The following is a 25,515-nucleotide window of genomic DNA, read 5'->3' as shown; positions in this document are numbered from 1 at the left end:
TTATATGATTGCTCTCCCAAGCAGGGTCGACAGAATTATAGACCTAGTAATTCGGAATGAACTATTTGGCCTATTTCAGCCGAAACTGCTCGTATAAGTTTTAGACAGCGACTACAACAGTCCTCACTTAGCAGCAGCAGCTGTGGCAACGGATAACATCAGCAGCAGCGATATTGTCAGATGCAGTGGTACTACCTTTAAAAGCTGCCTTTGTAAAGTAGCGAACAGCATCAATTGTATGTACATTAGCCGGCACTTCCTCTAATGAAAGGTTGCCGTTGCCGTATTTTGACAACACATAAACGTTTTGGAATGTTGGTATTCAAAAGATATGGGCCTTCTAATTTTCAGCGTTAAAACAGTTTTCAACTGTGTTATCAGAGAAATGTCTCCCTTCTGTCGGGGTTGCACACAGTTGCGATAAACATTGTTTCCAATATAAAATTGGACAACAGTTGTCCTTGAGGGCTTCAAACAAATATTTGAAGATTTAATATATTTCCGTTTTGCGCTAGAATTAAAAGTAAAATGTTATTTTAATCTGCATACACTCTGACTGTTGAAACTTGTTTGCGTTGTATAATGTGTTACATTCCTGTTCAGTACTGTATGTGTAAACTGAAATTCGGTAACACATCAATTCCTCTTTTGCACAAAATATTAAACATATTCAATACAAGTAATCAAAGTCGGTTTCATTAAATAATTCCGAAAACGAAATAAATTGAATAATTGAAAGAAATAATTCGTGAATTTTCATTTAAATAACATTGTGCAACCCTGTTGCAAGTGCTGCGCAATACTTTTCTACACACTCTCAGTTGCCAAATGTGTAGCACAGTTTCATTCCTTCTTAGCCACAGTTCAACCGCACAGCCTCGTGCCCGCTGGGCACATTCTCGGTCGCCATTACGATTTTCTATCGAGTCGCGAATCGTTCGGGGGCACACACCATAATAAATCCGTGCCAACAGAGTTAGTGCAAAAAGTCTAGAATGCGTGAGAAGAAAAAGTGGTGATTCGTTAATTGCAGTGAAACAGTCGATACTCGTGCGGGGGAGAAATGTGGCCCTAGAATCCGTTCCGACCAGCCATGAAACCAGTGGCAAAGTGCGCTACAATGAAGCCCGGCCCCGATGATGGCCAAATAGTGTCGAACAGTGCAGTCCAAGTGGCGAAAAACGAGTGTAGTAAATATTGTACGCAGCAGCAAGAGGAAAAGTGCAGTGGCAGCAGTAGTAAAGCTAGTGCCCGTGTTGAGATCTCGAAAACAGAACCAAAAACGACGACGGAACCGATTCCGGACGGAGGCCATCGGAAAAGTTCTGCTATCCTGCCACCGTCGACCTCTGCTACCGCGGTTGGTCCGATTTCAGCTGTAGCAGAAGCGAAGATAACGATGACAATGGTAGCGACGGTGGCGGAGCAGGGTGCGAAGGCGTCGAAAAATCACGTAGACACATACAGCAGCAACAGCAGCCCCGCGAAAACGTCGTCGTCGTCGTCTCTCGCTAAAAATAATGATAAATGCGAGACACCGGCTAAGGATATCAACGGACCCCGTACTGATAATGGTAACATTTTGATTACTTGCACCTTACTGAAATTCCGGGACTGAATTCGGCCAAGTTTGCTGTGACTTGATTTTTATCAATGTTTTATTTTGGGATTTTCGTTTATGCAGTAGATGACTCACGACAGACAGATACTTTTTACGTGTGATCACTGTTGTTGTTGAACTTAACAAATTTTGATTAGGTATTTGTTCGAGAAGCTTTTTTTTTATTTCTCAAAATATTACAAGTTTTACTAGATTACACTATTTGATGTTGACAAGTTTTTGGTCAAGTCAATGTTGACAGAAGTTATCATTAGATGAAAATTTATGTAACTGCGCGTGCATCTAATGAATTTTAGAAGTTCATTATGTTCCTACTAATGACAATCGATAGGACTATACGCCATACTAGAATAATTCCAGAATAATTGATACAATCTTTTGTGTTTCCCATAAACGAAATTATAATTCGTTGGCATGTGCTGATAAAACTACTGTGGGAATGCATCATTGATGAAAAACAACTGACATGTGTTGGATTATATTGAAGAATTTACTTCGATTCTCTCAAAATTAATACGGAATAAGCAAAACAAACCCGTTTATTTATACGGTATTTAAGTTTTGAATCTGGAAAACGCACATTAAAATCAAAATGGTTCGCAAGAACCTGTGTAAAATGTTAGGGGTAAAACTGCTCGCAAAAATCAGAAGATATTGAATTAAAAATCGGAGTATTGATATGATTGCTTCTAGCGTTTATCATGCAGTTTCATACTCATCCTTAAAAGCAAAGCCTTGGGTGCTACATTCCGATTCGGAACTCGGCCTTTTGTTTTATTTACACAGACTTCGCAGCCAACTGTTTTAGTTTACAGGACAATTGCGAGGCTAGCGCTACGATCCTACTGACACTAACAGTCTCTTTCGAGCCGAGACTCGAACCTACGCCAACTGGCTTGTTAGGCCAGCATCGTACCTCGAGACCAGCTGGAAGGTAACTCATCCTTGTAAAAATATCAAAACAAAACTTCATATCAATCGTATGAATGTGCTCTTGTAGATTTTTGTTCCTTCGATCCTATGATAATAAACTGTATTTTATTTTATTTTATTTTTTCAAAGCACAACTATTTATTAAATGCAATATTTAATACCGTTGAATTTATTTGTTGCAATGGGCAGCGTGCTATCATATCATACCACATTGAATCCTTCTTTTTTGAATCGATCAGCCGAAGTAGTTAGCCAACATGCGATTATGGCAGCAACGATTAATGTGAACAAGAATCATGTTTGTACAAAAACACAAAGTTTTCACAGAAATAAGAGACATTCACGAAACCTGTTTTTTTATATAAACAAACTACTTTATAAGCAATTCCTCATACAGTTTAAGTGCAAAGTCCAACTACAGCTTTGGAAAATGCTCAATTCAATTGTTTGTTAATGTATTATAAAATCACCAGATTGAGATGTTCATTAGCGGGGTAAAAATGTTACAATAGCACAGACAATATGAATTCATCTTGAGGTTGGACTGAAGATACAGTTAGAATGTGTAGAATGTAATGGGGTTGTCTCAAGTCGATTTGTGGCTACAGTGCATCATAACGATTTCAGAAAATACCCATATAGAGTGATATTTGGTCACTTCCCGCTGTTTTCAGAAAACGGAAGTCGCCATCTTGGATTACAAAATGGCATTTATAGATATTTTCTGGCTTCTGGGCGTCATCCTGGTTCCGGAAACACCAATATTAGAAACCGGGAGCATCCACCTTAAATTCAAAAATGGTGTCTGGAGTCGAGTTTTGGCTCCTGTGCATCAACCTGGTTGAAATATCTGCTTATTTGTATGGGAGACCTCCCTTCCCTTCCAAAGTACGGAGGAGTGTCGAACCACTATAGAAATTTGTGTTTGATTTGTATAGGAGGCCTCCCATTCAGAAGTGAAAGGGGTGTCGAACCACCACAAAAATATTTTTTGCACCAAAAAACCTCAACATGCTCAATTTGGATCCATTTACTTGATTAGTTCTTGAGTTGCGAATAAATTTGATTTTCATTTGTATTAACCCGCTTCTTTAGAAGAGGGAGGTGTTTCATTTGTGTAAGACCCTTTCCTTTTAGAAGAGGGGAGGGAGGGGGTGTCAAACCATTATGGTCATATTTGTTACCCCTAAAAACATTCACCTCCCAAATTTTGTTCTAATAAGTTGATTAGTTCTCAAGATGTGCAGTAATTTGTGTTTCATTTGTATGGGACCCCTCCCCTCCAAACGAAGGAGGGGTCTCAAACCATCATAGGAACCTTTCTCGGCACTAAAAATTCCTACATACAAATTTTTACGTCGATCGGCTCGGTAGTTTCGGAGCCTATATGGATCAGACAGACAGATAGACCGGACTGCATTTTTATATGTATATGTAGATATATATGTAGATTATTCAATGTGGGCCATCCGCGTTCATCGTTGTTATAGGTGTATGGTGATTTTATTTGATTGGTACATATTTTTCAATAATTTCCTCATGGCTTCGCATCATCTCATAAAGGAAATCTGTTTTCCACAGAGGCGACGCGTGGCCAAGTGGGCTACCTGTTCAACCAATTTTTGCTACATTGAAACAATAGTGTTGTGAAGAAAGATTGGACAAATTTCATTTATTTATATGGCAAAGGAATCCTACTGTCTATTATGAGCGCTAATTGTCGATAATTTCTTCGTAGAAGAATGATATCTGCTTCATTTCATAGAGGAAATCTGTTTTCCACAGCTATTATCATGATTGTCATTAACTATGACCGATTCTGGCCCTATTACAGCCACAAATAACTCTTGATCCATCGAAGAACTGATAAAGTTCGTTCAACGGATGCCGTTGTGTTAGGCAATGCCAGATTATTCTGCCAGCCAAAGCGTTTCAGAATAATTTCTTGCAGGTTTTTTTCTAACGACAGTCGAAGTTAGGTTTATTATTAGTTAGGTTTTTGCCTCTAAGCTCTTCAAGTGAGTAAAGAACCTAGCTTTGTTTATCGAATTTTAGTTCCATGCTAAATCGTATCCTTAGACGATGATAAAATTTTAAACTAGAAAGTAATTAGCGCGTAAAAGACAAACGTGTACTATACGGGCTATACGACGTTCAAGTTTTCGAATGAACAAAATGGATGAAAAGGCTTGAATGAAAACCAAAGAACACCACCACACCCAGAAAAATAATGAATGAATCTGCTACGAAAGCTCTGAAGATTGGAATCTGCGTACTCTCGCGGCCACATGGTCTCTCTCGAATTTCAACGATGTCGAGAGAAGAAACAGAAAGGCAAAACGAAACAGGTGAAAAGACACTGAAGAGAGGGTGTATAATGATGTCTTCTCTCGTTGCTATCAGCTTTTCGTTCAACAATGAGTTTGAACCAAAAACGTCATTTTTACGCAAGGCGTTGCATTAGTATCGGTGAACATAGCAGACTGCGTTTGCCCTGTCGCAGAGAAGTGTTTGAACGACTCTCGGTTCAAATGAAAGGCCTGAACAAACGGTAGTCATTACTGAGTGTGGGTTGCGTTGCGTGTGAGTTGTATGGCGTAGTTTGAAGTGTAACCCATCAGGTTACATTCTTTGCGGCGGATAAGATTCCACTAAGTTGACAACAGAATAAGCATGTTCGGGATAACATTACAATTACAAATAAATTACTTTCGATGATTTTTCATCCACTCCAAAAGTGTGAAACAGTTAACTTTTTGTCTGAGATTGTCTACCTGTCCTATGAACAGTTTGAACAGGTGGACGAGACGCCTCTGGTTTTCCATAATCGCAATCATGATTTCGAACCATTTCTGAGCCGATTTCGACCGCAAGCAACTCTTGATCCGTCGAAGAACTAGAAAAATTGAAAAAGGAGTCATCAGCCTCTCAGCTGGTCTCGTGGTAGATTAGGCCAGCATCAAGCTTGTTAACAATAGCTTCGCAATTGTTTCAAATTGTTTGTTTACAAAATTTGATAAAGAATATCGTAATGTGACGAGCAATCACACAGTGTTGAACTCCGGCACTAATTCGTGCAAACTTTTGGCTGTAGAACAAGTTTCAGCATAAAAAGAAATTACCATGGTAAATTTCTCCGTTAATTAATGCATATTGCAGATCAAATTATTTGACCATTGGTCTTGCAAACATTTGGTATGTTGATCTTCAATGTTTCGGTGCGTTTTGGTGACTGCGGGATTAATGCCGCAGGAGATTTAGATCATTTTGAAAAACCTTGACGATGTTTTGTTGTTTGTGCATGAGTGAAGTAGCACCGAGTTCACCAAGTGTGTGGCAGTGCTTTTGAAGACCGTTGCTTCACTAATGTTTGCTCATCAGATTTATCCTCGGACATTACAGTACCATATTCTTGGCGACAACTTTATCAGCATCTATACCAAAATACATAGCAATTTCACCCAAGTATTCGAACCACCCAACTGGTGTTCCAGAAATTCAAAAACCAAAAATGATTTCTGTTTTTTTTTATTTATTTCAGGAACATTAGTTAGTAGTCTCGTTAGATTGAATTTCGAAAATGCAACTTGTGAGCAGACTGTGTTTTATGAATAGTTATTACCATCGGGTAGCGCAGGGTACAGTTGAGATAACTGAGCCGAATCTGTAGACTCATTCTGCAGAATGCTCAGCTTAAGGAATTTCGTTTTAGATTGCTTGAAGCATGTAGTTTCTTATAAATTCTACCAGCTCGTTCTGAAATCCACTAGACGCTCCGCTAAAAACTTTCTTATGATGGAATCCCTGAATTTACGTTCGTGGAATCAGAATTTTATATTTCTAATAAAGTTCACAAACTTTTATCGTTACTCATTTGCTATGATTATTACGATCTACTAGAACTGAAATGTGTTTTAATAGATGCAGAAAGGTGATTTAGGATAATTGCTCCTATATTCATCTCAGTACCTATATTCATCTCATCACGCCTTTTCGATCAATTTATCGTCAAATTTTACCATATTTTCAACGTAAAATTTTTAACCACTTGACAAAATCGCGAATAGATTTACTTTCAAAAAATTTGTAGAAATTTGGCGGTAAATTGGACAAATGAAAGAAATAAGATGAATACACTGAGGTCGTTTTTACGCGGTTTTTTTACGCTGAATCCGGAATCCACGCGGGTTTTTTTACGCGGATTCCGGAATTTACGCGGATTTTTTTTTTTGCGCGGATTTCGGTTTCTCTTCACTCGGATTGCAGAATTAACGCAGGTTTTTTTACGCGGATTCCGGAATTTACGCGGTTTATTTTACGCGGCACGTATTCCTCGCGTAAAAAGCGACTTAAGTGTATAGGTGCAGCTAGCTGTTGAGATGAATAATGGAGCGATTACCCTATGTCCTTGTCCTGAACACTTTTCTCATAGGTGCTACGGAACAGCGAACATGGCCAGCAGAGGTTTTTATTCAATTTGGTCGATCTACAGAGCCATTACTGATCATATAATGATACGACGCTCTTGAACATGCAGAGAAGTTTTTAAATGGCGGGTTCAGACAGGGCCGGCGTTTCATGTGGGTAGTGTGGGTAGTAGTACCCACTCGGAAAATATCCCTGTGGGTACTTACCCACACGGAATTATCAGACAAAACCAAAAAATATAATGTTTGCTATGTTCGTAACTTAAAATTGCCGTGCACATATGCGAGCGACCACAGATTTCATGGTTTCCAAGCGATTTGCTATCTAACGAACAAAATTTCGATTCCGAAAACTTTAAGAGCTACTCTTGTGCATTTTTTTTATTGATCAGAAAAGTGAGACTTTCACTTCTGTAAGTAAAGTCTTCCAAGAAGTCCAACACTTCGTGGACGCCGGATACTCCCGTTTCGACATCAATATGATCTTGGCACTCTTGTACAAGAATCAAAGCATCGAAAGAAAATCCAGTTCCGAACAGCCGTCGACCTTGAGCGATAAGAAGCTCCAAAAGATGCTGAAGTGGAAGACCGAGGAAAAAGTGGCTACATCGCTGCGTGCGCTTGGTCGAACGGTTGGTGCCACCGGCAAAACTGTGAAAATTGCCTGGCGAACATGGATGGCAACAACTGGCAGGGCGCTTCGTATTTTATTTCCTTCACGAAGAAGTGAGCCGAGGGAAATTTCATTTAACACACCAAGTTCCTCAAGAAGGTGCTGCTGTGGCTGTCAATTAGCGAGAAGGGGATGTAAAAGTTGCTCTTTTTTCGCTCCGGACTGGCCGTGAACGAGGAAGATTAAAGTAAGAAGTGCCTGCCCAGGGTGGCCACCCAACCGGGAAAACCGGGAGAACCGGGAAAAAACCTGGAATTGTGTGGAACCGGGAAAAAAACCGGGAATTTCACTGAATATTACAAGCCGGGGTGATTGTCATATATCTCATGGCGATCACAAAACCGGAATTTCCTGAATAAGTTTTCTCGAAAACTTGACCGAGAAAGACTGGTGTTCTGACCCGGAAGAGATGGCTGACAGGTCACGGGCTGGATGGCACAATCTCACCCCGGCAACTCATTTCCTACAGTGCATATATCAGTTTTGTTTTTATTCATCTTTCTCTTGGAAACTAACTTGACCATGGTAAGCTCCCCAGAAGTAGCAGTCAAACGGCTCGAATTTTGCCTAGAGCAAATGGTTCACAAAGATAATCTCGCGGGAACTGTAGTTGACAGATTGCATTCGACGAAGACATTGCTGACTTCCTACCGCCGTAGCGAGAAGCGCCTTGATAATTTCTGTAGATATCTGATAGCTGATTTAGGCAAGAAACTTCCTAACTTGACCGTGTTTTTTAAGAAGATTTTGATTCAGCGGTTGGTGTACGATGCAGTACAGGATGCCGGTGGTGGAGATGAAATTGATATTTATTTATTTATTTATTTATCACCAAGTCGTGATTCCATTACGCTCGCATTTCACATAGCCGATATGTTGAATTGTTGAAGACAAAGAAGAAGGAACATTCAGATCAAGATGAAGAAGCCCGGAAGAAGGCCCGTGCTCTTGTAGCTAATGTGTTTAAGTATAATGTGAAGTAATGTGTTTTAAGTGTTGTGAGAATCTGATTGGTCTGATCAATATAAATTTTGTTTTGCAAAAAATGTGTAACATATTTCTTTTATATATTGAATCTTAGGTGATTGAGGTAAAAACGGTTCCTACAAACTTAATTTGGCCTAGGAGTCCCTGGTAATGAGTATTATATGCGTTGTTTATAAGTTACTTGTAGACAACATAACGTTTGCGGTAAAAAAATAGACTTTTTTCAGATGGTGCTGAAAAAAAAAAACTAAGACAGATAATTGAGTTGGATAAATTTTCCATTAGTGGTAATTATATTATCCTATTTGCAAAAAAAAATCTACGCCCTTGCGAGCGGCCTAACGGCAGTTAACCGGAACTTTCGCCATGGCGGACGAAAACATGCGTGTAGGCATGTTTTTAAACTCTTTCTTCGTTTTTTTTTTGTATTAATTCCTCCTCCGTTTTCGCGACAAAATTATTGGAATAGATCTTGCGCTTCAAGTTTGCCCAGAAATTCTCGATGGGATGCAGCTGGGGAAAATTGGGCGGATCCGCCGACTTCGGTACCACATAGATATTTAGCCGCTCCATCTCCTCCAACGATCGCTTCGAGAAGTGGGCCGACGCCAAATCTGGCCAGAACACCGTGTCTTCGCTCTTATGGTATTTCTTGATAAACGACGCAACTTCTGGCAGGCACTTCGTACTATAAATTTCCCCGTTCACGGCCAGCCCGGAGCAAAAGAAGAGCAACCTTGACATCCCTTTCTCGCTGATTGTCAGCCATAGCCGCAGCTTCTTGGGAAACTTGGTCTGTGAAATATACTTCACCTCGGTGCTCACTTTTTTCGTAGGGGAGGTAAAATACGAAGTGCCCTGCTAATCGTTGTCATCTAGGGTGAGATAGATCTCGTCGTCCATCACCACTGCCACATCGCGATTTGCCGGCGAAATCGACTTGACCATCTTAAACCGCTGTCGCTGCGTCATTGCCTGCAGCTCCGAGACTAGCACCAGTGGACGGGATTGCGGTTCCTGACATGTATGCCCATGTTTTCCAAAAACTTTTTCACTGTTTTACCGCATGCACCAACCTCCCGGCCAAGTGCACGCAGCGATTTAGCCACTTTTCTCTCGGTCTTCCTCTTCAGCATCCTTTGAAGCTTCTTGTCGTTCAGGGTTGTTAGCCGTCCGGAACTGGGCTTTCTTTCGATTCTTTGATCGTTGTACAATTGTGTCAAGATATTGTAGATGCCGGAACGGGCATACCCGGCGTCTACAAAGTGCCGCACGATGTCCGTTTCTGACGTGGCGGGGTACCATTTTTTTACCGCAAACGTTATCCTCTTGGAAAAAATGACGTCCGTCACATTTTTCGAATTTCTGCAACAATATCTCTGGATTATAATAAGCCTGAACACGCTTAAAAAGTGACTATATTAGAATGTAATTCGATAATGGGATGTAAATCGACAGTCACGCTTTTTTAATCCTTAACTGTATGAAAAAATGCAGAATTCTGAAGTACAAATAACCGGGAAAAATATTTGAACGAACCGGGAAAAAACCGGGAATTTAATTTCGAGTTTTGAGTGGCCACCCTGCTAGTTGTTGAGATGAATAATGGAGCGATTACCCTATGTCCTTGTCCTGAACACTTTTCTCATAGGTGCTACGGAACAGCGAACATGGCCAGCAGAGGTTTTTATTCAAGTTGGTCGATCTACAGAGCCATTACTGATCATATAATGATACGACGCTCTTGAACACGCAGAGAAGTTTTTAAATGACGGCGGGTTCAGATAGAAAAAAAAAGCATTTCAAATCGTTTTCAAGCGACATTGAACGTGTAGAATGATTGTAGGATCTATATAATATATGTTTTTTATAATGCTTATTCTAAAATACTCGATTTCGATGTTATTTTCGATAGAAAATTACCATTGCTACCGAACAAACTCGTTACTAAGGCGTACCACAACAAAGGCCACAATGCTCCAATGGTAGTGGCACCGGCCGCGGCAGACTTTTCGTGTCGGCTTTCGGCTCAAATCATTTTACTATCGAATGATGAGATGGACGCTCCCTTAGGACAGGGTGGTAAAAACCTGGAAAATCAGGGAAACCGAAAAATATTCAAGAAAACATTTTTAACCGAGGCGCGATTCTTTTTAAACGACTCTTGCGCAAAAACTGATTTTTTAGCATAAAAAGCTAAGTCGGGACCTCTACGGTTTCTTTTTCATAGCGGATTGAATACTTTTTTCACTTGGATTTCAGAATTGCGTTCATCTACAATGCACTTTTTTGTGTCGAAAGATGAAAAATATCAGGGAAATTAATGTTATATTTCAGGGAATGTGTCAGGGTAAATCAGGGATTTCGATTTTGAAAACTTTGAACTAGCTGACCCGGCAAACTTCGTCTTGCCCACTTTTGTGTTTAATTAAATAATTTTGAATATTCCAAATTCATCGATTCCTTGCGATTTGTTTATAGTCTGCCAATGCACGACGAATCTGCCATAGGATGTAACCAAAGTCAAAAGATAAATCGTGTGATATGATTGGTTTCATCGGAATGACAACACCCTTGACTTTTGGCTTCTCCTACATCACCTCTATTCTGAAAATTTCCACATAGGGTGGTATCCGGTCATTTTCAGCTGTTTTTCTGGTATCAATCTGATTCCGGAAAGACGCATGGTGGTAATCAGTTATTTTGGATGTTTTCCAGAAACTGAAAGTGGTATCTTTGAATTCATAATGCCGTCCAGGGTCAATGCCTAGCTTCTATGCGTCATCTCGATTACGGATATATCCATATTAAGTAGTATTCGGTCATTTTTGGCTGTTTTCCAGAAGTTGCCATCTCACAATTCAAAATGGTGTCTGAGGTAAATTTTTAGCTCCTTGCGTCATCCTGGCTCATATTGGGTTGTATTTAATCACCTTTGGCTGTTATTCAGAAACCGATAGTCGCCATCTTGGATTTCAAAATGGCATTTGGTGACAATTACTGGCCTCTGAGTGTCATTGTTGAATAAACACCCATTCGGTCATTTTCTGCTGTTTTCCAGAAACCGGAGGGCGTCATCTTAGAATTCAAAATTGTGTCTGTGGTCAATTTTAGCTCCTATGTATGATTCTGGTTCCGGATATAATCATATTGGGTGGAAATCGGCCGTTTTTGGCCGTTTTCCAGAAACTGGAAGTTGCCTATTTAAATTCAAAATGTCGTCTGAGGTCGATCTGTGGCTTCAGTGCATAATTACGATTTCGGAAATACCCATATAGGGTGGTATGGTCAACTTTCGCTGTTTTCAGAAACCGGAAATCGCCATCTTGGATTTCAAAATGGCATTTGGAGGCTTTTTTTGGCCCCTGTATATCGACCCGATCATTTTAGGCTGTTTTCCGGAAAACCAGATTGAAATATCTGTATAATTTGTATGGGGAACTTCCGTTCCCTTCCAGAGTACGGAGGAGTGTCAAACCACCATGAAAGTTTTTCTTGCTCTCAAAAACTTCAACATATCCAATTTGGTTCCATTCATTTGATTATCTCTCGAGATGTGCAGAAATTCGTGGGAAGCCACTCCCTACCAGAAGAGGGATGGGTGTCAAACCATTATGGACATATGTATTTGTTACCCCTTAAAACATTCACATGTCACCTTTGGTTGTATTTGCTTGATTGGCTCTCGAGCTGTACGAAATTTGTGTTTCATTCGTATGGGATTTGAATACCTATTAGTTTTTCTCAAATGTCTTTCCTGAACACCAGCGAACATTCTCATGTTAAAAAACCTACATGTCACCGCTTATTATTTTTGATTTAGAACGATTCAAGATGATGATGATTACTGTACACCTCTGAGACTGAGGGAATAATATCAATAAGATCAAGTGTTACGGAATTCCATTTTTATATAGTAAGAAGATCTCTCGAGATGTGCAGAAATTTGTGGGAAACCCGTCCCTACCAGAAAGGGGGGGAGGGGGGGGGGGGTTGTCAAACCATTATGAACATATTTGTTACCCCTAAAATCATTCACATGCCACCTTTGGTTGTATTTGCTTGATTGGCTCTCGAGCTGTACGAAATTTGTGTTTCATTCGTATGGGACCCCAGCATTCCAGAAGAGGGGAGGGTCTCGAACTATCTTAGTCACCTTTCTCGGCCACTGAAACCCCTATACACAAAATTCAACGCCGATCAGTTAAGTAGTTTTCAGGCCTATACTGCCGCGCATAGCATGTCAGTCCCATTTGCTTTTTCAGCAAGCCGAGAAAAACGCGTTTTTATGTGGTTTCATACCATTGCATCTTATGAGATGGGACAATATGTTTCGATGTTTTCCCGAAGTTTTTTTTCAGAAAGTTGTTGAGTCTATCTATTGTTACGAGACTATGCATAGTTAGCTACCATTTAGGCTACTAACTTATAGTATGTAACTAACATACTATAAGTTAGTTTATATGAAAAATTTTCATATAAACTAACTTATAGTGAGAAACGAAGACTGGCTGGAAAATAAGCCAAATTTCGGCACTTCCTATAAAATCATTGAGACCGAACGGAAATCTTGGGAAACAGGAGGTCAGCAGTTCGACAGGGCTCAATAATCTTTTACACCGATGGTTCAAAAATGAATAAAGCCACCGGAGCTGGCATCACCGGGCCAGGAATAAATGAATATATCTCTATGGGAAACTGGCCAACAGTTTTGAAGTAGAATACTTCTCTCAGGAAGTTCGGCTACATAGGGATGTGAAATGAAAATCTAAAACCGAAAAAAGTGAAAAATATGTCCAATTTCAAATGCTAATAAATCGGTTAATATTCGATGGATTTCCTTCGTTCTTGCAGCAATAGATTGGAAAATCTTCTAAGATTCTTCCTAAAATAAGATAATTGTAATTTTATTATTCACACTATTGTACTATTGAAAATAGTCAAGCCTTGTCAAAACGAAAAATTCGACCTCTGATTGGTCGTTATATGCTTGCTTCCCAAGCACGGTCGACAGGATCATATACCTTGCAATTGAAAACATGCTATTTGGCCTATATAAGAGCCTGTTTCAGCCGGAGCCGCTCATAATAGTTCTAGACAGCGACAACAGCAGTCGTCCTTACTTAGCAGCAGCACTAGCCCTGTGAATGGTCACCACGTCTCAGGAGCAGCGCGGTTTTTCTCAGCGTGTGTCGCCAGACAGCCATTATTCCCCCCGTGTTGGGGCAGCATGAAGATTGCCATCAGGAAATCCAATTTCGGAAATCAAAATGCCTTTTTCAAGGCAAATAAACAAGTAATTGAAAGTTAATAATTTTTGTCAACGCAAGCAAGCATTCTGTGTTGCATCCTAGCAATTTAAATTTGTCGCACCCGTCTAATTTACTGAATGTGAAATAGCTTCCACAGTGCATGTTGTCCGTGTATCTTAATTTGATAAATAATTGAAGGAATTAATAATTATTTTTCGACAAATAACACAGTGCTACAGCGATTTAGAACTTCTAATGGGACCTAGTGTAGGTTGTAGGTCTTGTTGAGTGTAACATTCGCTCATACTAGAAATTTTCCAAACACCTTTAAAATTTGAAGTTATGGTCAAAATACGGTTTTTGGGGCTCATATAATTTTTTAACTCAGTCATTTCTTGTCCGATTTTCAATATTTTAGCAGTTTTGGAAAGGGGATAAACAGAGTTTGTTGAATATTTACAGATTCGTACCAATATCAGCAGAATATTTTGTGTCATTTGAGTTTAAATCTAAATTTTTAGACTTTTTCACGCAATTTTTCTACTTGATATTTGCCACCTATTCATGTGAGAAAATTTATGTGGTCCCCGTGGCTCCGTGGTAAGCGATGTTGAACGGTTAGCTCTCTCACACGGTTGTGATATCGGGGTCGATTTCGGTCCAGGATCTTTTCGAGCTGGAAATTTTCTCGATAACGATTTCTCTCAACAAATCTAGTTGATCTAGACCGCTATTAGCATCCAGGTTAGCGTGCGATATTGTTGTTTTGTGAGAAAGATACTACAAATACTCTAAAACTTTGAAAGTATATTCAATGACGAATCAAAAAACAGGTGGCAAATTTCAAGTTAAGTTGAAAAATTAAACTCAAATAACTCAACATGTTTTCAAGATATTGGTACAAATCTGTCTATATATTTAAAAAATGTTCATCCCCTTTCCAAAACTGCCAAAATATTGAAAATCGGTTCAGAAATGACTGAGTTAAAAAAAGTTGTATGTAAATTTTTAGTATGATCGAATGTTACACTCAAGACCTATAACAAAACAAGACCTATAACCTACACTAGGTCACTTCAGAAGTTCTTGCATTTTTCTTCATTTGTATCACAGTGTAATAAATAGAAAATAATTACACGGCAAACAAATATTGACCGTCATTTCAAGCAAATATTTGCTTCGTATATTGCCGACTTTAGTGTTTCTATAGAGTATAGTCATTTTCGTTATGATAGGGTATTTAGTTTTATTGCACTATTGTGTAGGAAAACATAGTAAGTCTTGTGAAGTTTCCTGACGAACTCGGGAATCCCGGGAATGAATATTTCATTTCCCGGGATCCTGGAACCCCGGAGAAATCGTTGTAACAAACCCTAAGTTGTCAAGTAATCTTCTACAGCGCTTCATAGTGCATTCTACCCCAATTTTAATTTCGATCGTTTTTAGATAGAAGTTGATTGTAGTTAGTGAAATAAATTGAACTATTCAAAGTATTATAAATCCCAAAAGTGTGAAAGTTAGAACAGTTTTTTCGTACCAGTTACAGGTCAGTAAACCATAACAGCTTGTATAAAATCCATGAACATGTTGAACGGAGCCGCAAAAAATTCTACAGTTTTTTAAGTATTCTAGTCATTATGGCGCACTTTTTCATATAAGAAATGTAGCACAGCTGGGTTTAAATGAGAAAAATGAAGAAATGAAGTTTAATACTTAAGTTTGACACCATCTTCTATTTGAAAGTATTTCCGGCACTATTTTCATTCACTTATATTTTGTGTCAAACTCTTCAAACAAGGGACTACATTCAATACAGCAAAAGCACGCACGAGCAGTACAAAGTTATCTGACAGGAATGCTTGGAAATTACTGGTGAAACATACGACGGGAATCAATCGGCGGGGAATCGCTGGCCATCGACCCAAAACTGAAAATGCGAATTTCATTTCAATTATATTTTTCTTATAGTTGTATACTATTGTACTGTCAAAATCCAAATTTTTAGAGCATTACGACAAAGTTTGAATTCTCTATGATTTTTCAAAGTGTACTGAGTCAGCGTTTTTTTGAAAAAAAAAAAATATTTTGTTTGCAGTGGATCTACTTACATCAGCAGTAATTTTTACCGCGTTGTTTTTAATGGAGTAAATCACTGCTTTAGGGCGTATTATCGGTACGGTAAACAAGCTTCTTGTGTCATAAAGAGAGATTCATATCGCAAACTTGGTGTAAAATACGATTCCAAGAGTGCTAAGATTTAGTGCCTAGCATAGAAATGCTACCAGAGCCGGCATCTCTCCGTTTCAATCCGACAACACCGTTCATCTTCTAACAAATTCATCTGTTCTCAAGGTGCTCATCTTGCCCAGTCTACCCTTTATAATGTAATGCCACAACCACTTGTCTGTTTTCGGGGAGCCTACTTGGGTTGACTGGGTACTGTAAAAAAAGAAATTCTGACTCTTTCCTTTGTTGACAGTTTGCTACAAGCGGCACACGAGTAATATGCAAATCACAATTAACGACCATCCATCCTAACTTAATTAAATTCAAAAATGTAACTCAGGTAGATGGGTAAACGCTGTTGACCCTTTCTCACTCATCATATTAACTAGAGTACAGTCAGGTTTTTTTTTACGCGGGGGATACGTACCTCGTAAAAAAAACCGCGTAAAAAAAAACCGCGCTAATTCAAAAATCCGCGTAAAAAAAAACCGCGTTAATTCAAAAATACGCGTAAAAAACCACGTTTTTTTTTAAATCCGCGTAAACTAGTCCAGCAAGAAGGGCTTTAGAAAAAACCCGAGACGCTCTAGAACCAGTATTTAAAATTGTCCTCTTTGACGGTCTTTGACGGTCATTCCGGATCTTTCGGTGGGCGGAGAGTATTTTTTGGACTAATGGCCCAAATACACACACGGCGCAATGACACCTTCTTCATACAAAATAGAAGGCGTGATCGCTATCCCGCCTTCCATTTTGTATGGAGAAGGCGTCATTACGCCGTGTGTGTGTTTGGGTCCTAAGTCTTTTACTAGATAAACACTTAAACATTTCTGGTTCCAACCCACGTTAATTCGGAAATTCGTGAAATTTTTTTTGAATTAGCGCGGTATCGCGTAAAAAAACCGCGCTAATTCAAAAATCCGCGTAAAAAAACCGCGTTAATTCAAAAATCCGCGTAAAAAACCGCGTTAATTCAAAAATCCGCGTAAAAAAAACCTCGTAAAAAAACCGCGTAAAAAAAAACCTGACTGTATAGTTTTTCTTACTTTTATCTACCCGCACGTCAGACACAAAAGATCTTTGCAGCTAAAGCTAAGGAAAAGCATGAAAAGAGGTGTGTGAAGTGCGGAAATTTTTATGACTCAAACGACGCTTACTTTCCACTGCTGCCCCTCTGGCATCCACCCACCACCGCCTAGCAGCAAAGGCATCGTTGTATCGTACAGAACAGATATATAGACGGGCACTTGTGATGCATGGTGTGTGATACGTTTTTTCAGCTGTAAACTCTTCCCCTTCCCATAGGCGTCCTCTCCAGGCGTATCCCCTCATCAGTGGCCGTTGCAATCCTCAGCCTGAATTGCGCTTCATTTCCACGTTCGTCGTGATGCGTGCAAGCTCAGCGGCAAACCAACAAGCGTCTTGTTTGGGTTCTTTGCCGAGGCGGTAGGAACTTTACTCTGGCTCTGCTGTGACTTTTGGTATTCGATTCGTTTCGCACGTTTTTTACCAGGGCTAGTGCAAAGGATCTCCTCCAAACCTAGTAATATTATGGCAAATATCTTCAAACTTCGAAGTGGCATTATTTTCTGCTAATGTTGGTCAGGTATTCGTTACACGAATGGTATGGAACATCCTTAGAATTACGGACCGCCACCACCAAGACGACAGTTACACAACGAGCCGGTTCATGTTAGGTCATTGTTATTTTCTTCATCGTGGGTACTCGAGCGAATTTAACCTCGTAGAACAGAAATCAATATTGATTGAGGGACTTGCGTGATCTTTCCGCTTGGTGCAGTAGGAAGAGTGTCCTTCGAATAGGCTTCTAACGACGTTTATTCATACTTTTCATTGTTGTTTAAACATGTTGTGCTCATTTTAGCTAATTCATAGTAATTACAGACAACTTCAATGACTGGGTGTTTAATCGATATCAGTAATTTTCTATCTCATTGCATCATAACAGTCAGCAGTCGGGTACTTTCGGTACAGCGAGCGTGTTTACAGTTTTGTATAAAATGTTATTTGTTTCCTAATCATCTATTTACAATAAAATGGCTAATATGAGAGAACTCGATAGTATTTTGGCATTCTGAGCGTGCTGGATCAAAAATAAGAGCGACATAACGTACCTCAGTAATAGTCGATAGTGTTCATCTCAATGAAATTCTCGATATGATCAGTTGTTAATGCTACCTAAACAGAACAGCAAACGCTTTTTCCAGTCTTGAGAATTATGTTGAACTATATCCGAAAATCGTAAGATGAATCTCTCAACGCGTTTCTGTTTTCTTCTATTTCAGAACCTTCACGAAGTCACAAGAAAAAGAAAAACAAAGATAAGGACCGAGACCGTGAGAAGGTATAGTTTAACTCATTGATGCTGAGCTCTTATTAATTCTAACTTTTCCTTCCTGCAGGAACACAAAAAACGTCGTCGCTCCGATGAGCACACTATTTCTGGCAGTGGTCTTTTATCAACCAACACCAGCAGCCTGAACTCGAAGGAAAAATCATCCAGCAATTCTTCGATTCAAAACAAGGAAAACCAGCACCACCTGTTGCAAAAATCGGACATAGCCTTGGAAAAGCCGACACCAATGGTCGATTTTCCGCCGCAGATTAAGCAAGAGCTTACTATCGAAACGAACACCATAAGTCAACAATCGCCAGGTAGATTGCACAGTGGTGGATGCAGTGGCGCCAATGTTACGCCTCCAGTGCCAGCGGCAGTGGCGGTTGCGGCAGCTGCAGTATCCGGTGGAACTCCGATATCACCCATCAATTTACTGCTCAATTTGGAGCGAAGCAACAGTGAAAATAGCAACATCAAAAAGCAGGATGTCTTCATCAAAAAGGAATACAAGCCGCTGAAGCAGGACAAAACGCGCGAGGATGTAACAAGGGCGTTATCGTTCGGGGACACAAATGGTCCTATCAGCAGCAACAGCACCAGCAATAGCAGCAGTAGTGTTACCGGCAGTACAACTAACTTAACTAGCAATAAGAACTCCAATATCTTGATAAAGATTGAATCGCCCAAAAACGTTGAAGATAAATCAGCCGTGCTAAAGAAGGAGATATTAGGCGAAGCCGTAGTGACGCCGGAAAAACTGGCCAATGGTGGTATAAACGTGCCAGCCCCAACGCTTTCAACCCCTACCATACACATCAAGCAGGAGACTTCAGTGGAGAAAAGTTCTTCACATGAACACCACGGCCATCATGGCAATAAATCATCGTCCCATGTTAGTAGTACTAGTGGTAGCAAGTTGTCTAGTTCGTCCTCATCTTCATCGGTGCACAGGGGCAGTAGCAGCAGTGGAAGCAATCGGGAATGTTCCCGATGTTACAAGCGATCGAAAATCAAACGAGCAAACATTGGAATTCAGTGCAAACGTGATAGAGCGGAAGCTCCGACCACATTGTGTGGAGTAGTACCATTGGAGCCATCCACGAGGATAGCTACTGTCAACAGGGATATGCACTGCAACCGAAAGGGTCTAGAGCACCTCAAGTATGGCCGGTTCATGCGAATTGAGGTGCACCCAAACGGAGGTGCTTCTGTTGTGCACATGTATCAGGACGAAATAAGCGTACTTTCGGAAAGCGAAATGGAAGAACTGGTGAACGAGTTCTTTGCCGTGTGCTTCAACGAGGATGAAGAAGGCTATGCCGATCATGTGATGGGAATTGTACATAATGCAGCTAACTATCTGCCGGATTTGCTGGAGCATATGGCGGAAAACTATGCTAACCTGACGGTGAAGGCTGGTGTGCTAGGCAGGAATTCTGATATTGAAACTTGCACGATGAGTCAGTACAATGAGCAGGTATTTTCAAGAGATTTTTTCTTCAGTATAAGATATCTCATGAAAAACTCAATTGTCATTACAGGTTGTAAAGAACTATTCGCACGGAACCGTTCGATATGGTCCACTGCACCAGATCAGTCTAGTGGGAAAGGTTCACGAAGAAGTGGGTGGTTATTTTCCTGATCTTTTAAAACGACTCGAAGATAATCCATTCCTCAATAAGGTAGGTTGAGTGTTTAATCTTAATCGGAAACTTACTCATGTTTAAACATTTCTCAGACGATGCCATGGGGAGAACTATCAATTGTGCAAATGGATCCCCGTTTGTCGAACGACGGTCCCATCTTATGGATCAGATCCGGCGAACAGCTGGTTCCAACAGCGGAAATCAACAAGACCCCTATGAAAAGGCAAAGGTATGGCGTAGTCTTTATAAACGATCTGAAATTATTCTATTTTGTTTAATTGTTAATCCCTTTAGGACACGGATAAATGAATTGAGGAATTTGCAATACCTACCACGACTTACGGAAGCCCGAGAAACTATGATCGAGGATCGTACCAAGGCGCATGCAGATCACGTCGGGCATGGTCACGATCGGATGACGACAGCAGCTGTTGGTATGTTGCTTTTGATAGTTTTTTTGCCGTTTGTAAAAAAAATATATTTTGATATACATTTTAAACTCCCTCAGTAGTTAACAGAAAAAAAACGTATCAATAACTTTTTTCCGTAGGTGTGCTGAAAGCCGTACGCTGCGGAATCCCGGACGAACTAAATCGCATCACCAAAGACGTGGTCGCATTCGATGCTCACTACTTTCCGCATTTGGTGGAGAAGCTACAGCTGGACCTGCATGAGCCACCGATTTCACAGTGCGTCCAGTGGGTAGAGGACGCCAAGCTGAACCAGCTGCGCCGGGAGGGAATTAAATATTCCCGAATATCACTGTACGATAACGATATTTACTTTCTACCCCGTAACATCATACACCAGTTCCGAACGGTGACAGCCGTCACCAGCATAGCTTGGCATCTGCGGCTTAAGCAGTACTATCCGGATCAGGAGATTGTGCAGGAAATTGCCAACGGATACGAAGTAGATCCGCCCCATTACAAAGAGAAGCAAACTATTCTACCACACCCGATTTCGGCAGACGATAAAAAGCAGACGCCAGTCAAGCGAACACACGATGGCAAACCAAAGAAGGTTGAAAAGAAAGACTTGAATGCAACTCCCAATGCTAAGGACGATAGGCAGACGTCCGAAGTAGAGGATACACCCGATAAGCAAGCTGCAAAACTGGCAAAGATCGACATGAGGAAGCTGGTGAGGGATGACAAACCAATCAAATTAGAAAAGAAAAGTAGTAGCGGTAGTATTTCGTCGTCCAGCCATAAGCACTCGTCCTCTACGTCAACCTCATCGTCCCACATGTATCACAGTAGCAGTAGCAAGAAGGACAAGCATCGGTCGAATGGTGAGCGAGATAAAGACAAAGACAGAGATAAATATCGTGATCGTGAGAAACACCGAGAACGCGATAAGGATCGCGAGCGTGAACGTGATCGGGATCGTTATCGGCATCACAAATACCATTCCTCTTCAAGTAAATCGTCGATATCGTCATCAAAGCACCGCGATTCTGATGAAAGAAACAGAAAACTGTCGCATTCTTCGTCCTCTTCGGAACGACATCCGCACAGCGGTAGCAGTAGTCGACGAGAATCAACCTCTAGTGTGACGAAGGAAAAAGAATGCAACATTGCAGTTGTACCTCCTCCCATGGCAGTCGAGATTGAGATCGAACATATTCCCGAAGTCTCCTCTACTGGTGGTAACGAAATCATTGACGATGGCCACGTTTTAATGGAAGATGCGCATCCGACAGCAGTACTCACTAGCGGCGAAAGCAATTACGAGTCTGTGATAAACTGTAACGATGAAGCTAAGCTTACTGTTGCAATCGAAACGACAATTTCAGCCGAGGGCGATGAAATCTGCACCGAAACTCTGCTACTACTAAAACCAGAAGAGGAAGTCATTACAACCACGGTTGTGGATGACGATCAGCACCTTAGCGCAATACCCGTCGAACATTGTGTGTCGAAATCTGTCGAAAATGTTAAGATTGCACCACCACCGCCTCCTCTACCCACGGAAGCGCCACCACTACCACCTTCTCCACCCGTTATCCCTCCAGCACCACCGATACCATCGTTCTTATCTGGCAGTACATCAACTAAACCGTACGACCGCGACACCGTTGAGCGAATTTCGTCAACACCAAAGATGAAAAAATCTATTCAAGGTGCCGTTCTTCACCCAAATAGCAGTAGCAGTAGTGTCCCTCGCAATAAACAACCCAATCATCAACCGCCAACGCTCTCATCATCATCGAAAGTACCATCCAAAACATCCAGTGATCTGTTAAGTTCAATTATGGCACGTATGGAGAACACGTCCAACCGAAACGCTAACAATTTTTAAGTTTTCTCCGACCTCCACATCCCCAATTCAAGCACTTTCTTGCATTATGTTCTTATTTCTGCGAATTACTTTACTCTAGTTGAACCGCTAGTTTGGTCGCGCTTTTACAGAGACCTTTTCCTTTCCATCTCGTGAAAGCGATTTCGTTTCCTGCCTCGCTGTGCGTGAGCCACCGGAGAGAATTTTTGGCAGAACTCATAAAAAAAAGTTGAAATTGGCTTAATTCATTCATATAAGTTTAAAAAGTATGACATACAAAATTTGGAACCTCTTTCGTTGTACATGGTGCTTCTGCAATACTTTTCGCTCTAGCATTCATTCATATGCAAGGTACAAAAACAAATCGCACTGCCATCTCTCCTAACAGACAAAAATACTGATAACACGTCAACAACAATCTGTGTGCTCTCAGTTTCTCAATTCACGATCTCCCCTTGTTTCCGTAAAGCAACGGAAAAAAAACATAAATCAAGAAACAAACCGACACTGGTTTGTCAATGTTATTATTCTACGTGTAGAAATATATCGCATATTTATACGTTTCCCTTCCGCACACAAACACAGACACAAAGCTTGTTTGGTCACATTGTTCTAGTAAGTTATATGAAGGAATATGCAAAGAAACAATTAACACATATTTTTAACTCTATTTCAACAACAACAAAAAAAGAAGCAAAAATGCAAATTTACTACTTTGTAAGAAATGATTACTTATAGTGAATAGGCTTAGACAAAACTTAAAGTAGTTGAAACATTAGATTCAGGAGTGAATAACAGCAAAAGTGAATAGAGAAAACACCCAACACACCCACACAAACAAACGAGTGCGTCGCTGTGAAACAATGAACGAAAGGGTCGTATGAAACGAGTGTTTGTTTACCTTGTTAATGATTTGTTAATGAGCTGACAGTGGCTTTAATTTATTACGTGGGTCGACGACAACAAGAAGAAAAAAAAACGAATACGCAAATACGCGTAAATATGGGGACGACAACGCTGATATTTAAACAATAGTGTTGTGCAAACGTTTGTAGCAGATGCGATAGAATAAAAAAAAGGATCACCGATGGTTAGCACTGTCTAGAGCAGGTACAGGATTATTAAGATAACTTATTTTAAATATCGATAGGTAATCAGCTGAGTAGCAACTCCGGGCACGTAGACTGCGTTCTACTGTGTAGGTATTTTTCGTTTACAGCACACCATAACCCTCCTTCTTTAGTTGTTTTTCTTCTTAGTCCTTACTTTTTACTTCACTTTCTACTGGCTCGTAACAGGCTCGTAATGTATGATGTTTAGTTTTAAACTATCGATTAACTCTTCCGTTTTATATTATTTTTATAAAATATTATTTATGTAAACACACACACACATACACTACAGACACGTAAAGCTATCGCGTTGTATGTATATTTTATTATATATGAAAATGATTAAAAATTTATCTCTATTCAATCGATTACATCTGTATATTTTAAGAGAGAAAAACAATAAAATACTGTTTGCGGTATTAATGGTGTAAATGTGGCTAGCAGATAGTACTAAATTTTACAGAGAAATCCCTCATGCTAAGTGCCCCTAGTTTTTTTTTGATACCTATTTTGACTTGTCGATTAAAATCGATTGTTAGATTTCACTAACGTATTTTAACTACCAGCCTCTAATCTTTTCATTTTACCCCTCACTTTACTTGCGAGAGCCTGACTATGTATTCTTTACAGTTCCTCAGGTGACTGTGATACTCACCCTCAGTGAGAATCGCAATTTTGACTTTGACACAAAAAGAATGAAGTGATGTTCTGATTTGGGCTTCAACTAGTGAGTTGACAACCTGGAAGGAGCGTCAAACTTGGCACCGACCCTCAAAAGTTCCTATCTCACGTCTCCACGAGTCATATGATTACACAACTGCTGACTGGTGCTGACTGGTTAATCTGATTTCCATGTTAGGAACGACTGATCAACGTCATGGTGTTGGCGTGGACTCTAAACAGAGTTGACACGATGGTCCCCCGGCGGATTAAGGGGTTGGAAAAGGCTCAGCAAAACGAAATGCGAGGCAGCGGTGACAGAGAAAAGCCAGACCTAGGTAAATTACCTGAGGGTAAGGGGGACGAGAGAGAACCTGGTCAAGTACAGACGGGCAAGGAACGACCACGATCCTGAGACATAAAAAGCGCCAGCAGGAGGAGCGTGACCATAAAGAGCTAGAAGAGCTAATCACTGCTAATGATAAGCGAAACTTCTACGGAAAGATTACCCAATCCCGTAGAGACTACGTGCCGCGAGCCGACTATTCCAAGGATGTGGAAGGTAATCTTATCACGAACGATATGGAGGAGGTCGACAGGATGCGGTGCAACAAACAAGCGGAGCTGGAACGGACCTGGGAGCAGTAGATGACCGGGTATCAGCCCCTGAGCTCCATGAAATTCAGCGCGAGATTGGGAGGCTGAAGAATAGCAAAAACGGCCTGCCGGGTGAGCTCTGCAAACATGGTAAAGAAACACTTGCTGAGCACTACACTGAGTCACTGTCAGTGAGATGGAGGAAGTCGTTTGCCCCATCTTGAAGAAGAGCGACGAGCTGGAGTGCTGCAACTATCGTGGCATTACGCTTATTAACGCTGCTTATAAAATACTTTCCCAAGTTCTATTCCAAAGTGTTTTGAAATTGTGCCTACTTTGCACTTCGTAAGACGCTAAAACCCAATCGAGTGCACCAACGTACGGAGCTGAAGCTGTAAAAAACACTAGTTAAACAAAAGGTTCTCAATGGGCTAGAGACGAAAACACTGCTCTCAAAGGACCTCAGCGCCCTTCGAACCATTCACGGTGGAGTACAGACTACAGACGGAAAATGGCATAGACGTATGAACCATAAGCTGCACACGCTGCTAGGAGAGACCTCTATTGCACATCTAGTTAAGGTTAATTTGACAACCCGGTTAAAACGACTTTTTTCAGTGACCCCTTCGACACCAGAAACAGAGGAGCACAGCGTACACGATGGTTTGATCAGATTGAAAGTGACCTACGAGAGATAAGACCTTTCAGGCGTCTTGGCGCCGTACAGCCTAGAACCGAG

The 25,515-nt window shown here is 40.6% G+C and overlaps 2 protein-coding genes across 2 annotated transcripts in view; one reads left to right on the top strand and one right to left on the bottom strand.

Annotated features, from left to right (window-relative positions):
- Window positions 1-25,515, bottom strand: part of LOC129733348 (UDP-glycosyltransferase UGT5-like) — a 37,373-nt gene that overhangs the window by 9,166 nt on the left and 2,692 nt on the right. The window lies entirely within an intron of this gene.
- On the top strand, window positions 895-23,951 carry LOC129733345 (uncharacterized). The gene is made up of 7 exons (XM_055695158.1): window positions 895-1,574; window positions 18,426-18,484; window positions 18,543-19,955; window positions 20,020-20,160; window positions 20,217-20,353; window positions 20,419-20,558; window positions 20,675-23,951. The coding sequence occupies exons 1-7, from the start codon at window positions 1,094-1,096 to the stop codon at window positions 22,426-22,428; spliced, it is 4,125 nt and encodes a 1,374-aa protein (XP_055551133.1). The 5' UTR covers window positions 895-1,093; the 3' UTR covers window positions 22,429-23,951.

Source organism: Wyeomyia smithii, chromosome 3 (assembly GCF_029784165.1).
Source record: "Wyeomyia smithii strain HCP4-BCI-WySm-NY-G18 chromosome 3, ASM2978416v1, whole genome shotgun sequence".
NCBI lineage: Eukaryota > Metazoa > Arthropoda > Insecta > Diptera > Culicidae > Wyeomyia > Wyeomyia smithii.
The sequence above is the reverse complement of the archived record's forward strand: the minus strand, read 5'-3'. Positions and strand labels throughout refer to the sequence as shown.

Excerpts from the sequence above, each read along its gene's own strand:
- LOC129733345 (XM_055695158.1), top strand. The coding sequence starts at position 1,094 with ATGAAACCAGTGGCAAAGTGCGCTACAATGAAGCCCGGCCCCGATGAT. Across the intron at positions 1,575-18,425 it reads CGGACCCCGTACTGATAATG|AACCTTCACGAAGTCACAAG; the intron begins GTAACATTTTGA and ends CTTCTATTTCAG. Across the intron at positions 20,559-20,674 it reads GATGACGACAGCAGCTGTTG|GTGTGCTGAAAGCCGTACGC; the intron begins GTATGTTGCTTT and ends TTTTTTCCGTAG.